At 37.0% G+C, this 13,576-nt stretch overlaps 1 protein-coding gene across 3 annotated transcripts in view; it reads right to left on the bottom strand.

The window, feature by feature from the left end:
• The window catches only part of SMG1 (SMG1 nonsense mediated mRNA decay associated PI3K related kinase), a 101,712-nt gene that overhangs the window by 20,921 nt on the left and 67,215 nt on the right, over window positions 1-13,576 (bottom strand). For all 3 annotated transcript variants that reach the window (XM_090276959.1, XM_090276960.1, XM_090276961.1), the window contains 14 exons: window positions 12,479-12,623; window positions 12,223-12,361; window positions 11,100-11,330; window positions 10,786-10,963; window positions 9,748-9,909; window positions 8,974-9,191; window positions 8,517-8,671; window positions 6,393-6,615; window positions 3,773-4,019; window positions 3,132-3,361; window positions 1,808-2,056; window positions 859-997; window positions 659-768; window positions 329-547 (listed from right to left, as the gene is read on the bottom strand). In XM_090276959.1, coding sequence (XP_090133085.1) covers window positions 329-547; window positions 659-768; window positions 859-997; window positions 1,808-2,056; window positions 3,132-3,361; window positions 3,773-4,019; window positions 6,393-6,615; window positions 8,517-8,671; window positions 8,974-9,191; window positions 9,748-9,909; window positions 10,786-10,963; window positions 11,100-11,330; window positions 12,223-12,361; window positions 12,479-12,623 — 2,645 coding nt within the window. The remainder of the gene's footprint in view (window positions 1-328; window positions 548-658; window positions 769-858; window positions 998-1,807; window positions 2,057-3,131; window positions 3,362-3,772; window positions 4,020-6,392; window positions 6,616-8,516; window positions 8,672-8,973; window positions 9,192-9,747; window positions 9,910-10,785; window positions 10,964-11,099; window positions 11,331-12,222; window positions 12,362-12,478; window positions 12,624-13,576) is intronic.

The raw sequence follows: 13,576 nt of genomic DNA, 5'->3' as shown, positions 1-13,576 counted from the left end.
ATATCATACAGTTACGGCCATACCACATAAAACAAGGTTAGCATCACTGGCTACCAGGATATTAAAACCAAGACAGAGGGGAGGCTATCCAATTAAAGAAAATTAAAATACACATTGGCAAACACATTTCAATTTATTAAAAAAGGTGTCGTTGTACAGAAGTATTTCCTAATAAAAAGACATCAAATTGCCCTATTTTACTGCCATTTCAATATTATACATTACAGTCTTGCAAAAAAATTTTTTAGAAAGTTTCACTTAACTTTTTATGGACATATTAACTCTATTAACAATAAGATGACAATGACTTCTTATCACTGACTTTTACCTTAATTTCAGCTACTCTGGAAGAAAAGAGGCTGCGGGTAATCTCCCGTTCCATCTCTCTCTTGCTCTGTTTGCTCTCAGCCTGCTGGCCACCTCCACCATAGACAGCACCAGCAAACCCAGCCTCACCCCCAGCTGTCCAGTCCACCAGCGGGTCATACACAAAGGCCTCCAGCAATGTCAGCAGAGTCTCTCTGCCGCGCCGCATAATGTGTAGAACCTGTTTTCAAAAGAATTTTAATTAAGTTTTGCCACAAGTTTCCTCATAAAAATGTAGTTTCTCATGCCATAGGATTTGTTAATGTAAGAGGTGTAACAGAAAACAGTATACCTGCTCACATGAAAGCCTAAAAACACCTTCTACTCCAGTTACACCCAGTGCTGTTTCAATGTTCTGCGTCATTCGAAAAGGTACTTTCTCAGGAACACGAAGGCTTTTACCTTGAAAAGACAAATCATGATTATTTCCATCTTTTCAACAACAAAAAAATTTGACCCTCATAATAAATGTCAAGTCCAAGTTAATTTTACCTTTTTCAAAGCAAACATTGTAATCTATGTGAACCACCTCTCCAGTTGTCATGTCTATGAGAACATTATCCAAATGTCTATCTCCAAGGCCAATTATGTACCCAACCATAGACATGACTGCAGTAGATCTGGCATAAGACTAAAAAAGAAGGGGTGGGGGAACAAGGTGAGCACATTAGCAAATTTCCTTTCAACATGGACTGACGCTCTAAAATTTACAAAATTCCATAACCCTCCTCCTTTGTTTCTAAATAAATAGCTAGCACTCCTCAGGGCTGCTACACGTGGCCGCACAGGCTCTACACTGAGCAGCCAGAGAGAAATCAGCACAAAACTTCACAAACCACTTTTGACACGTTCAATCAGTCACAGCACCTAATCCATACACTGCACAATTTTTTTTTTTGCGTTTCAGCTTTATTTTTACCTTTGCTGAAATAATAAAGCATAATACGCAGAAAATGTTGTGTATTCTATCTTCAATATTAAAATGGTTACACAGAAGTTCACCAGTTTTGATATGTTTTTTTAAAAATGCACACTGATTATGACAACTGTCACAATACAATCTAACAAAATTGTCTGGAATGAAGTTAAAACAAAAAGCACCACTAGTAGAGATATCTTACGGGAAAAAATTAACAAATTTTTGGGTCAACGCAGTATTATCAGAATGCTAGGTTTAAAAAACAAAACTATTCTTTACCTCCCTAGTTGTCCCCTTTCTAAAGTTTTGAGTCTTCTTTTCATTGCATCCATAATTCCCTCTGTTCTGCCCTCACAGAGTTATGGCCATGTCTTATAAAAAAATAAGTGTAACAGAAGATTCAAATGCAAATCTCAAACTACTAAGTATGGAGGGAGGCAAGGAGTAAGAAGGAGGATGAACCAGGCAGACAAGAGAGGAAGCAGGCAAGAGAAATAATACTGATTACAGTAAAAAACATACCTGTGTGACTCTCCACCATTCATCAGGTGTGGTGCAAGATGACCAAAGCTCTTTAGCAAGAAGATTTGGCGGGGTAGTTTCCATCAACTCTTCTAACACTGCCTTCATTACATGAAGAGGCCAATCCCGTCGGGACACATCCAGACTAAGTCCAACTGCTTTTAAAGCAGGGCCAATTTTACTGTAATAAAGTTCACTCGGACGGGGCACAATTCCAGGATTCTGAGGGGTTTGGTAGGAATCTTGGGCCTGTAAAAAATTATTTTATAAGAAAAGATCAACTTTATTTAAATAAGGATAAAGATTACTTTGAATGCAAAACAGTATTTTTAAAACTGTTTTCCCCGCAGTGGGATTCTCCATCCAGCCAAGTGAATTTCATGCACCAGAAAGCCAATTCTTCTGACTATGCATCTTTTTTACAATCTACATGTCTTTCTCATAATTAGGTACTACTACTACTTTATAAAAAACTTGGTCTACTGTTATATTTTCTTGAAGTTCAATTCAAACTTAACATCCAAGCATATTCTTCTTAGTGATGTATAATTCTGTTTAAAATTTATCATTTACACACATTTCATTCTTCATCAACATGTCTTAATTATCAATATTAATATATTTAGATTAAAATTTAATAGCTCAGCTCTAATTTACCCTTCAGTAATTGTTCTGCAATCTCCTATGCCTACTTTTATAACTTGATTCCTTTCAAATTCTTGCTCCTTCCCATACCTACCCTGGTTAGAATCATTTTCTCAGCCTAGATGTGACATAACAAGGCTGGAACTGTATAAAATTTTTACTTATATCTATAGCAGTTAGTAATATTGTCGCTGGCATATATTAAGCACTCAGATACTTAGGTAAAATAAATTCTAAATAAAACTCCTAGTCTACATCAAAGTATAAATTTCACAGGTACAGAACAGTGACTAATTCTAAAATTGTTTCTTTCTCATAAGCTTAATTTAAAAGAACCTAGGTCAAAGCTAGCTCTTATTTACAAATTTAATTTAAAAGACCCTAGTAAGCCAAATAAAGCCTTAAGATGTGAATTATCTATTAATCACACTACCACCCTACCTGCCCACTTTGGTATGGAAGATTAAACCTGTGTCATTATTTCTGCCTATTAAAATTTTATTTTTATAAAATGTTCCTCAAAAACACTTTCCTAGGTACCTCAAGTCTGCTCCTTCTTTAACTTACAAACTTGCAAAAATGCTCAAATGCAGTAAGCCTAGAAACAACGGAGACTAATATACATAACTGTTAGGTACATTCACATAAAAGTACATGTATACTTGGAACTTTTATCAACCTTTTGTGCTTGTAAGGCAGCTTCGCGTTGCTGCCATCGCTTGTAAAGACCAAACAAGGGTGTGGCTCCATCCACCCACTGGATTAGTCCTGAACGTGTTCCTAGTGGTGTTACAGAGTAGTGTCGAGCATGGAAACGAGGTGTTTCCTGGCGATTGATTGTAGCAAACATAGTATTCACGATAGATAGGAACTGCATTATTCTCTCATCCAGATGTAAATCCTCCAATCCTATGGAAACAAAATGAAAGTAGCTAGTGCAGGTGACCAAATGGGATGGAGTATGATGGGATAGGCTTGGAAATGTACCGTATTTTCGTGTCCTTCTCAATTAGCAGTCACAGTCAAGAAATGACAGCCAAGGAGGCACACTGAAAGCTTTCCAGAATATTCAATTTGTTCACAAGATACCTAGCATTATTAGCTATATCTCAGTTGTTCGGCTTGTACAATTCATAAGCAGAGAGAGTGGGAATGGAAAATTTTACTCCACAGTATCCAATCACTTCCATTCAAAATCACATAAGATACAGGATACTACCAGATATTCATAACATATAAAAATTCACCAGAAACAATTCTCTCCTACCACACATGCATACAAAGCATTAATAATCAAACTAATTCTCTTTTAAATCTAACCTTTGAAAAGATAAGGGTAGCTCTTCCCATCTGATCCCAAAAAGAGAAGTTTCTTTGGCTTGGTTTTGGTAGGTAAGATTGTGATGGTTCCACCCACACTGTGGATTGTGACAGTGTCTCTGGCTGAGACTTCTCCAGGAAGAGCAATTTCAGTGTTAGTCATGGCAGCCAGCCAGGGGCTGATTTCTTCAAGACGCAAGATATAACTTGCACGTTTCTGTGCCCTCTGTTGCAAACTCAGCATTATCTATAAGATGGATAAAATAAGTTTGCATTATAATACTTACTTTCTTCTACATTCAATCTGGCATTAAAGTAACCTTGAAATACCAATACATTTAATTTGTTGTCATGTACAAGGGGGGGTACCCAAAAACCCCAGAAATTATTTATAAAAAATTGTGTATCTATTCTTAATGCTTAAACTTCAATTGCCTTCAAAGTACTCTCCAGTTGACGCAATACACCTATCAAGACTTTTTTCCACTGCTCAAAACAGTTTTTGAACTTGTTGATTTTGATGCCTTTTGGTGCTTGTGCCATTTTTTGGTTCACCTCTTCCACATCAGCAAATGTTTCCCTTTGAGGACCTTTTGCACCCAGGGGAAAAAAGTCACTCAGGTGAACTAGAGGGTGGGGCATGGGGGTCATGCCATTTTTTGGTCAAATGTGCTAGTAAATCACCCATCATGAAATGGGCAAATGCGCTGAGTCTTAAAAAAAAAAAAAAAAAAAAATTCACTGAAGCTGAATGCAGCCTCTCACAACAATGCCAGCTGGTACACTGATACAAATGGGTTCCTAGAACACTCACCTAGAGAAGGAAGCCTGTACTACAAGGGGCCCGCCCTCCTTAAAATAAATTCAGTTTTGGGGGTTCCCCCCTCATATTTGGGTATTCATGGGAGGGGAAACACTGGTGTGCTGGTATGCCCTGGGTGCTTTCTACTTTGTTCAGACCCCTTCCTCCTCCTCCTCTGTCCAAACAAGCAATAAAATCACAGTAGATGGAAAGAAATCACTCTGTGATCACAAAATTCAGGGCTTACAGACTAATTCTCCACGGTGAAGCTATTTCTAATCAATGCCAAATCAAATGAACTCAGCCCTTGAAATACAGCAAAAGATGTAGCCAATGTTGGTTGTCAGGTAGACACATCCTTAGGAAGCTGCTGGAAAAGTGGGTCTCAGAGCTCTGACCACTTGAAATATAAAGAACACCATAATCCCTTCTAACAAATGACAGGGAATGGGTCACATGTATACTTTTGTTCCTACTTGCAGCTAACTCAAAATTCTGAATTAATGAACTGTGGGCTCAGCTTTTATGTGAAAAAAAAAATTAAATCAATCCTTAGCATGTTTTGTGCATAAAAAGAAAAAGGGAACTGGAAAAACCCCCAGTACCCACTAACAGGACAACAGATAAATTGTGGTATTTTTCCCATAATAGATTTGATATTCAGCTGCACACACAGTTGGATGAATCACAAGATAAACAAAAAACCCTAAGGTTAATTCATAAATAATGTAAACACAGACACATATATACAGTATGATCTAATTTATATGAAGTTAAAAAACAGGCAAAATCTAAACAATATACCATTTAGAAATACATCAATAAATAAGAATTTTTTTTTTTTTTTGAGTAGGTGATGATTAATTAAAAATTCAGAAGCATGATTGCACAGAGGAACATAGAATTAGGGAGGAACACGTACAACTTCTAAAGTTGTATTTCTTCAATTAATTCTATTTTTTTAGCTGCATTACAGAAAAAAGGTGAGACACAGGTATTCTTTTTAATTTTTAAAATGAACACAACCACTAAAAAGTTTTCTTATTACTCTCTCTCATACACACACACACACACACACACACAGTTTTAAAAAGTATTCACCACATCTCCTCCTTTGGATTTCTTAGTTAATTTACTGAGAAGAAGACAAAGAAGCAAGGAAACACTGTTGGAACACAAGGAAATCAGTTTTGGCTAGGCCACACAAAATAAGCTTCATCCTTCATATTGGTGTTGTCTTGCGCTTCTAGCTATTTTCTTTCAATTTAGCAGTTTAAAGTAAGGTGTGCTTTTTCTCGTTATCAAAGTAAGGAAATCAGGAATAAAGGTAAGCCACAGAAAAAGAAGGCATAAGGAAAAACAAGGAAAAGCTACAACATAATAAAACAGACTTTACTAACTCATAATGCTACTGCTATAACAGATAAAATCCAAAGAAAATACAGAACTAAGGAGATCAAAACTGAAAAGATAAGGATTCTCAAATATTTAAATATACTAATCATCTTCAAACAGCCTATGCAGAATCAATTTCAAAATAATGACTTAAGAAAACTATACAGTCATAAGATGAAATTCCTTAATCTTTCATGAGAATACAGCAGGCAATCAATATTCAGCTCAGAAAGTTTGCAACCGTAAGCCTATTCACCCCCAAATTCTCAAAATGAAGAAAACACCTTTCTCTACATTTCTTAAAAGCCGACTTCCATGGACTTACAAAATCTCATGTTTCAAGTAAGGAGACTCCTCTAATTTAAATCTTGTACCTTATAGAAGAGTTCCCGTTTTAGAAACGTTCTTGAGACTTTTCTGTACCTCTTTAAATGGAATCCAGCTGCTTCCAGGTTTTGCAGGGTTTGACGGTGTCTTTAGTTTCTCTAGGGCATTTTCAATGGCATCACCATAGTTATCCTGAAACCACTTTTCATGCGGCGTTTCTGCAGGGGCTGCTGTGATGCTCCTCACATGCTCCAAAGCAAACACAATGGGCTTCATCAAAGCCGTGTGCTTCTCCCGCATGATTGCAATTTTCTCTTCTCTGACCAGGAAGACAAAGAGTTTTATACAAATAAGGAAAAATTTAAATGTATCAAGTATAAATAAATAGTATAAAAGAAAAAGAAAGTAATAAAATATTAGCAAAGTAAATTACAACATAGCATTGTCTTAAATCCAGCACATAAAAGAGGCAGCTTCCCTTTGCAACAAATGGTCCTAGGGAAACCAGATATCCTCTTGCCAAAGAACTAAGGTAGACCCTTACCTTACACTATATGCAAAGAAAACCTCAAACTTGATCAAATGTCTTAAGAGGTAAGCTTTAAAACTCAACTCTCAGAATAAAACACAGGAGAAAGGCTTCTTGACACTGGATTTGACAATGATTTCTTGGATATGACACAAGCACAGGCAACAACAAAAAACAAACAGATACAACGGGGAGGGATATGATTGCGGGAGAGGGGGTGGGTTGGGTGGGGGAGAGAAATTAGGGGAAAAGGGGACAACTGTAATTGAAAAACCAAAATAAAAAAATAAAAAAAACAAACAAACAGATAAACTGGTCTGTATCAAAATTAAAAACTTAGCCCTGGCTGGTGTGGCTCAGTGGATTGAGTGCTGTCCTGGAAACCGAAAGATGGCTGGTTCGATTCCCAGTCAGGGCACATGCCTGGTTTGCAGGCCAGGTCCTCAGTTGGGGGTATGTGAGAGGCAAGCGATGGATGTTATCTCTCGCACATCAATGTTTCTCTCCCTCTCTTTCTCCCTCCCATCCCCTCTCTCCAAAAAACAATAAGTAAAATGTTTTTTAAAAAATCAAAAGAGTGAAAAGACAACACAAACAAAAAAGGGAAAAATTATTTCTTGCAAACCATGTATCTGATGATGGATTAATATCCAAAATAGAGAGCTCCTAAAACTCAACAACAATAAACAACCCAATTCAAAAATGGGCAAAAGATGTGAATAAGACATTTCACCAAAGATGATATACAAATGGTCAATAGGTACACAAAATGATGCTCAACATTATTAGCCACTGGGAAATGCAAACCAAAACCACAATGAGATACCACTTCATACCCATTAGGATACCTACTATCAAAGAAGAAAAATAACAAATATTGCCAAGGATATGGAGAAATTGAAATTTATGTGTACTTTTAGTTGAAACGTAAAATGGTTCAGCCATAGTGGAAAACAGTTTGGCAGTTCCTCAAAAAGTTAAACACAGAATTACCATGTGACCCAGCAAATCTACTGAATCATACACAAAATAATTCTGTAAACCAATGTTCATAAAAGCATTGTTTATAATATACAAAAGGTAAGAAAAGCAACCCAAGCATCCACTGACAGATGTGTCATATCCATACAATGAAGAGCCATAAAAAGGAAATTCTGATACACACTACAACATGGATGAAACTTCAAAACATTATGCTCAGTGAAATGAGAGGCACAAAAGAACTTACAGTAGACAAATTCACAGAGACAGAAAGTAGGACAGTGATAACCAGGGGCTGGAGTTATGGGAAGATGGGGAGATACTATTTAATGTGTACAGAGATTCTGTTTGGGATGAGGAATAAGGTCTGGAAATGGGCAGCGGTGATGGCTACACAACACTGTGAATGTACCTAAGGGTAAATTTTATGTTATGTGTATTTTATTTTTTTAAAAAAGGCAGCTTCATTTTCGGAGTATGTCATCCTTGCCTGCCCTGACTAAGATGGCTTGGTTGGACATCATTCTGCAAGGAAAAAGGTTGCTGATTTGATTCCTGGTCAGGGCACATGCCTGGGTTGCGAGTTCAGTCCCCGGTTGGGGTGTGTGCAAGGGGCAGCTGTTCAATGTTTCTTCCTCTCCCTTTCTCCCTCCGTTCCCCTCTAAAAATAAATAAATCTTAAAAATAAACAAACCAACAAACAAACGTACTTGCGTAAGGTGTTGTTGTTCTGGACTCTCTTTACTTCATCTTCAAGCTGCTGAATTCGTCTCAGGACATACATGTGTTGCTGTAACAGAACTCCCAACCAGAGCTCATCCCAGAGAACAGTGACCCTGCGCAGCTCAGCCACAAGCATCTGAACCTGCAGGCACAGCACATCCAAACAAGCTCATCTACAAATCCACAGACAGCAAAGCTCTGCAAACACTGGAAGCTGCTGGTTAAATGTGTGCATCTCTTTTTTTCCATGATAGAGTTAGAAAACCTTAGTAAGTGAGTCTGCCTATCAATACAGTTTTGTAAAAGCAATTTTGGATTATTCTAAAAGCTTTGCTCCTCAAATATCTCCACAACAATTTTTAATAGGTTTTGCTTATAGGGTGTTTTTGAGGGGAGAATGGTTCAATTAAAAATTGGTTTAAAGCATGAGTTGGTTCTCTGTACCTGTAACACCATAGTTGGATTTGCAGAGGATAACTTATCTACAATTTTGCTGTAGCAATCCTGCATCATGGCTTGGTCTTCATTCAATCCACTTTTAGGTTCATCCTTATTGCTATCTTGAGAAGCAGGAGGACTTCCTCCCTCACATTCAGAAACCAGCAATTCTTCTCCTTGAATATTGCCAAGCAGAGTTGGAATTGCAGAGGAAAACTTATTTCCTATAATAAAATGGGAGAATAAGGCAGACTTCGTATGTTTCTCCCATGGGCATTTGTCAAATTAGGGAAAATACTGATGAGCTCTTCAATTCCAGAGCACTTATTTAAATAACTGGCATTCTGTGCACTAAACTGACCAAAGATCATGGATGTTCCGCCTTTTTACAAATTGAGATTTTATATTTATTACTATTATAAGCTAATAGAAGATAAATGGAGGAAAAGAAATAAGTCTCAACAAATAGCGTTCTCCCAGCCAGAGTCCAGAACTTGGTTTCAGTCCTTATCAACCAAGTACTCGGTGACCATGAGAGTGGCTCAATTTCCCCACGCTTGATGGGTTCCTGTGAGACAGAAGACAACATGCAAAGCACAGGTCCTAGATGCCAAACACACAGCAGTTACTCTCTCAATAAATGGCAATTATTACAACAGGTTTTTTAAAAAACCACAAACTCTATCAACTCTGGAATATAAACCTCAAAAAAAATTTACCTAACAAACACACTTGCAAAATAATTTATACTCAAAATAGCAGTATTTTAATATTCCATACCTGAAGCCTGTGATTCGCTACTAAGCGATATGGTACCCACTATTGCAGGATACAATATGAGATGTGGGGAATCTTGAGCCACGCGGCAGAGAAGATTACAAATACTTTGGCGCACATACACCTCAGGGTGGTTTAAGCGTGAGAAAAGTTGTGGAATAATTCCTTCAAGATAAGAAGAAAGAAACATACTTTAAAGTTATTAAAAAGGATCAGCAGAGTGGATGCAACAGGACAGAACTTGATGTGTGCCAGCATCACTGCTAAGAGCCTCAAATTTCTCCCTGTGATCACCAAGAACTGTACACAACGGTCGTGCTTCGCAAGTCTGGCTAGGGTATAGAACTATAATCACAATCTAAAGCAATTCAAAGATGTTCTACAGAAATGTATTTCCTGTGAATAGACTGTAAAAGCACACAATTTTTACAAAGGATATATGAAAATTTTTCTCAGTTAGCTTGCTTTCAATATTATTTTGTATTAGTTTCAGAGGTACAGCACAGTGGTTTAGACAATCATGTACTCTACGAAGTGCTCCCTTGTTATTTCAAGGTACACACCTAGCACCATACATAGTTATTGCAATACTACTGACTATATTCCCTGTGCTGTACTTCACGTCCCTGGGACTATTTTTAACTATCAATCTGTACTCCTACCTTCACCTCTTTCACCCAGTCCCCCAACACCTCTCCCCTCTGGCAACCACCAATCCTCTCTCTGTATCTATGAGTCTATTTCAATTTTGTTTATTTTGTTCTTTAGATTCACAGGGTACATGAAATTTTTTGAAACTTATTTTAACCACTCTCCCCAAAATTCATTTTGTATATAAAAAGCTTCTGCATCTCAACCTTCCATTCTTCTGAAGGTGAGAAGGAAGTGGTGTAACAGCAGTTCAAGGTGTCAAATAAACTAATGTAGCTATTCTATAACACATTTAAATGATAAACATAAAGGAACTACTGCTATTTTTTTTATTGCCTTAGATATCCTACCCAGAAATAATTTTTCCTGACACATTTTTTAGATCATCACCTCTCCATGGAGCAGTAGGTGTTGTTTCCAAGCCGTGTTCCAGATACTGCCTAAGCTCTCCAGCATGCTTCACGAGCAGCCTGAGCAATCGCAAGGTGGCCATCACGATCACGTCATCGGTGCTCTGCTCTGCTCTATGACTTAAATGTAGCCTTGGATCATCTTCATCTAAAGGAATCTAGGGCAAACAACAAAAAAAAAAACAAAAAACAAGAAAAAAAAAAAAAAAAAAAAGAAACAATTTAGAATGTTTTCAACTAGTAGAAAAGAAATTTCAAAGAAGCTTTGCTAAAAGAGAACACTGCACGACCGACCTGACCAGCATTGAGCTTAAGGAAAGTAAAATATGCACTGCAAGACAATTTGTACAGGCTGAAGATTCTATCCACAACTTTCCTCCACACTTTAATAACTCCTTCTGTTGCACTTTCATCAAGTTCTGACAGCCACGGGCAACTTGATATTAACTGACGCCAGATAACATCAACCATGTCATCTTCCTCATTATCTTCACCTTCTGTTATCTGAAGTGTTATATCTTCATCCTAAAGAAGAATTGAGCATAGTGCTATTTTTAATACAAATTGAAAAGGGAGAAAGGCACCTGATTTAATCATCCTGTCAAATTATTTTTCTCATTATGAAAGACCAAACTACTCATACTTAGCATTATACATGCTAAATCAATGGCAATACGCTTCTCCTTATATTTACTAATGTAGCTAAGACTAATTTTTGGATTTTCAACATTCTGCCTACAGAAAATGAAACAATCTGTTCAAAAGTTTGGGACTAAAGGTACACAGAATACAGTCAAAACAGACTTTACTCTCTGTATTGTACTGTGTGTGCACATAACACAGGCTTTGGCAGACAACAATATAGCTGAAGTCTAGAGTAAGAACTGAATCAATAAAATCCAAACTTCTGAAGTCTGCAACTAAATATTTAATAGTCATAACATTCTAGAATTGTAGGAACTTTGAGAGTAGAGGGAATAAATCCTACAAATCATCTAGTCCATTGTTTTCCAACTCTATATATTAGAATCACCAAGTACATTTAAATACACACACACACGCAAGCATGCACAAACATACATTCTATCCAGGATACCTGGGGTGGGGCTCAGGCTTGCATATTTTAAAAGTTCCCAAGCCAGTCTTAAGAACCTAATTTCTGATCAGAAGAGCATTTGAAGAGTAACCTACTTTACATAAAATGAACTTCACCCTTTTTTAACAGCACCCTAAAGGAATTGACTTAATTTTTCAAGAAATTAGAAATATAGTAACTCACTTTCATCTTAAAAACTGAACTTTTTATTTGAAACAAAACATTTAATCAAGTATATGTGATCAACTTCCTCAAAATGAATGAATTAGAACAGTGACCTTGACACTATTTCCCCCAAACACCGTATCATGTTTTCCTTGCCTGAATCCCCGCTGGCCGACACACAGCCTGACCAAGAATACCATATATTCTTTCCTTTTCTTCTTCAGTTATAGTGTCTGGAAGCAGCTTTTGAACTTCAGATTTTTCTCTAGGCAGCAGACGAACGCCTTCTCCCTGACTATAAAAATAAACAAGTCATTGGTATTTCAGCTACCAAAACTTTACCATGTCAATAGACATTTTAAATCTCTATTTTGCAATGCATTAAATAAATTACACATTTCAACATACATACCTAGCATTGTCGACCACCTTTCTGCCCCACCTATAAGCCCAACTAGCCAAGGCTGCCCAAGATTTTGCTACTTCGGGTGCCTGTACTGAAGATAGGTGATACAACTGTCCCAAAATGAAGTCAGGTTCTCCAACTCCAATATGTACTGCCATGATGAAGAAGAAGAGAATAATGAAAGCAATCAGCAATGTTATATTCATAGATTTTTAATGGCATTCCCATTAACATTATGCTTTTCTAAAAGTCTAATATTTTGAAATGAATCACTCAGCTTCCTAAGTAAGCTTAAATTATAACCCTGTAAAATAAGGTCCATGTCTTCCATGATGCTGAACTTAAACACTTCAGGTGTCAGATGTGTTGTAGAATGTCTTGCATTCTAAATTTGAATGACTATTTCCTTATGATTAGATTCAGCTTAAACATTTTGGTAAAATGAATATAAAGGTGATGAGTATATAATCTCATTCAAAAATTCATAAGGCAAATAACTATTCCTAGCTTAAAAGTGAAAAAAAGTGCCTGCTCTAGTGTCATTTGTCAATATGAAGGTTGTTTCCTCTGGGGGGGAGGAAAAAAAGGGGGGGTCACTGGGGGAGAGGTCTAGTCAAGGAACTAGTATAAATTACCCAGGGACATGGACAACGGCGTGGGGATTGACTGTGGGAGAAAGGGTGGCCAGAAGTGGGGAAGGGAACAATGGGGGGAAAAGTGGGACAACTGTAATAGAAAAACAATAAATAAATCGAAAAATTAAAATAAAAAAAATAAATTTTATTCCTTATGAACATCAAGACCCTATAATACACACATTAGAAATACAAGAACAATGTAAGTAATTAAGATCCTAGGCTTCACAACAACAAAATGAAGGAACATTCTCATGTTTTAGCAAAGAGGTTAATTACCTTCCAATCTGGACAATGTACCTACCATAACAAGCATTCAAACACTGAATGAATTAACTACCCTATTTGTTGGATACTTTTACGTTACTAACACTAGTGCCAGGATGTGAAACTTAAATCTTTCGGTAATTTCTTTTTTTTAAGTGAATTTATTGAATTCTTGTATGTGCCCCGACCAGGGATCAAACCC

This window comes from Furipterus horrens, unplaced genomic scaffold (assembly GCF_987537825.1).
Source record: "Furipterus horrens unplaced genomic scaffold, mFurHor1.1.pri manual_scaffold_5, whole genome shotgun sequence".
Classification (NCBI taxonomy): domain Eukaryota; kingdom Metazoa; phylum Chordata; class Mammalia; order Chiroptera; family Furipteridae; genus Furipterus; species Furipterus horrens.
The sequence above is the reverse complement of the archived record's forward strand: the minus strand, read 5'-3'. Positions and strand labels throughout refer to the sequence as shown.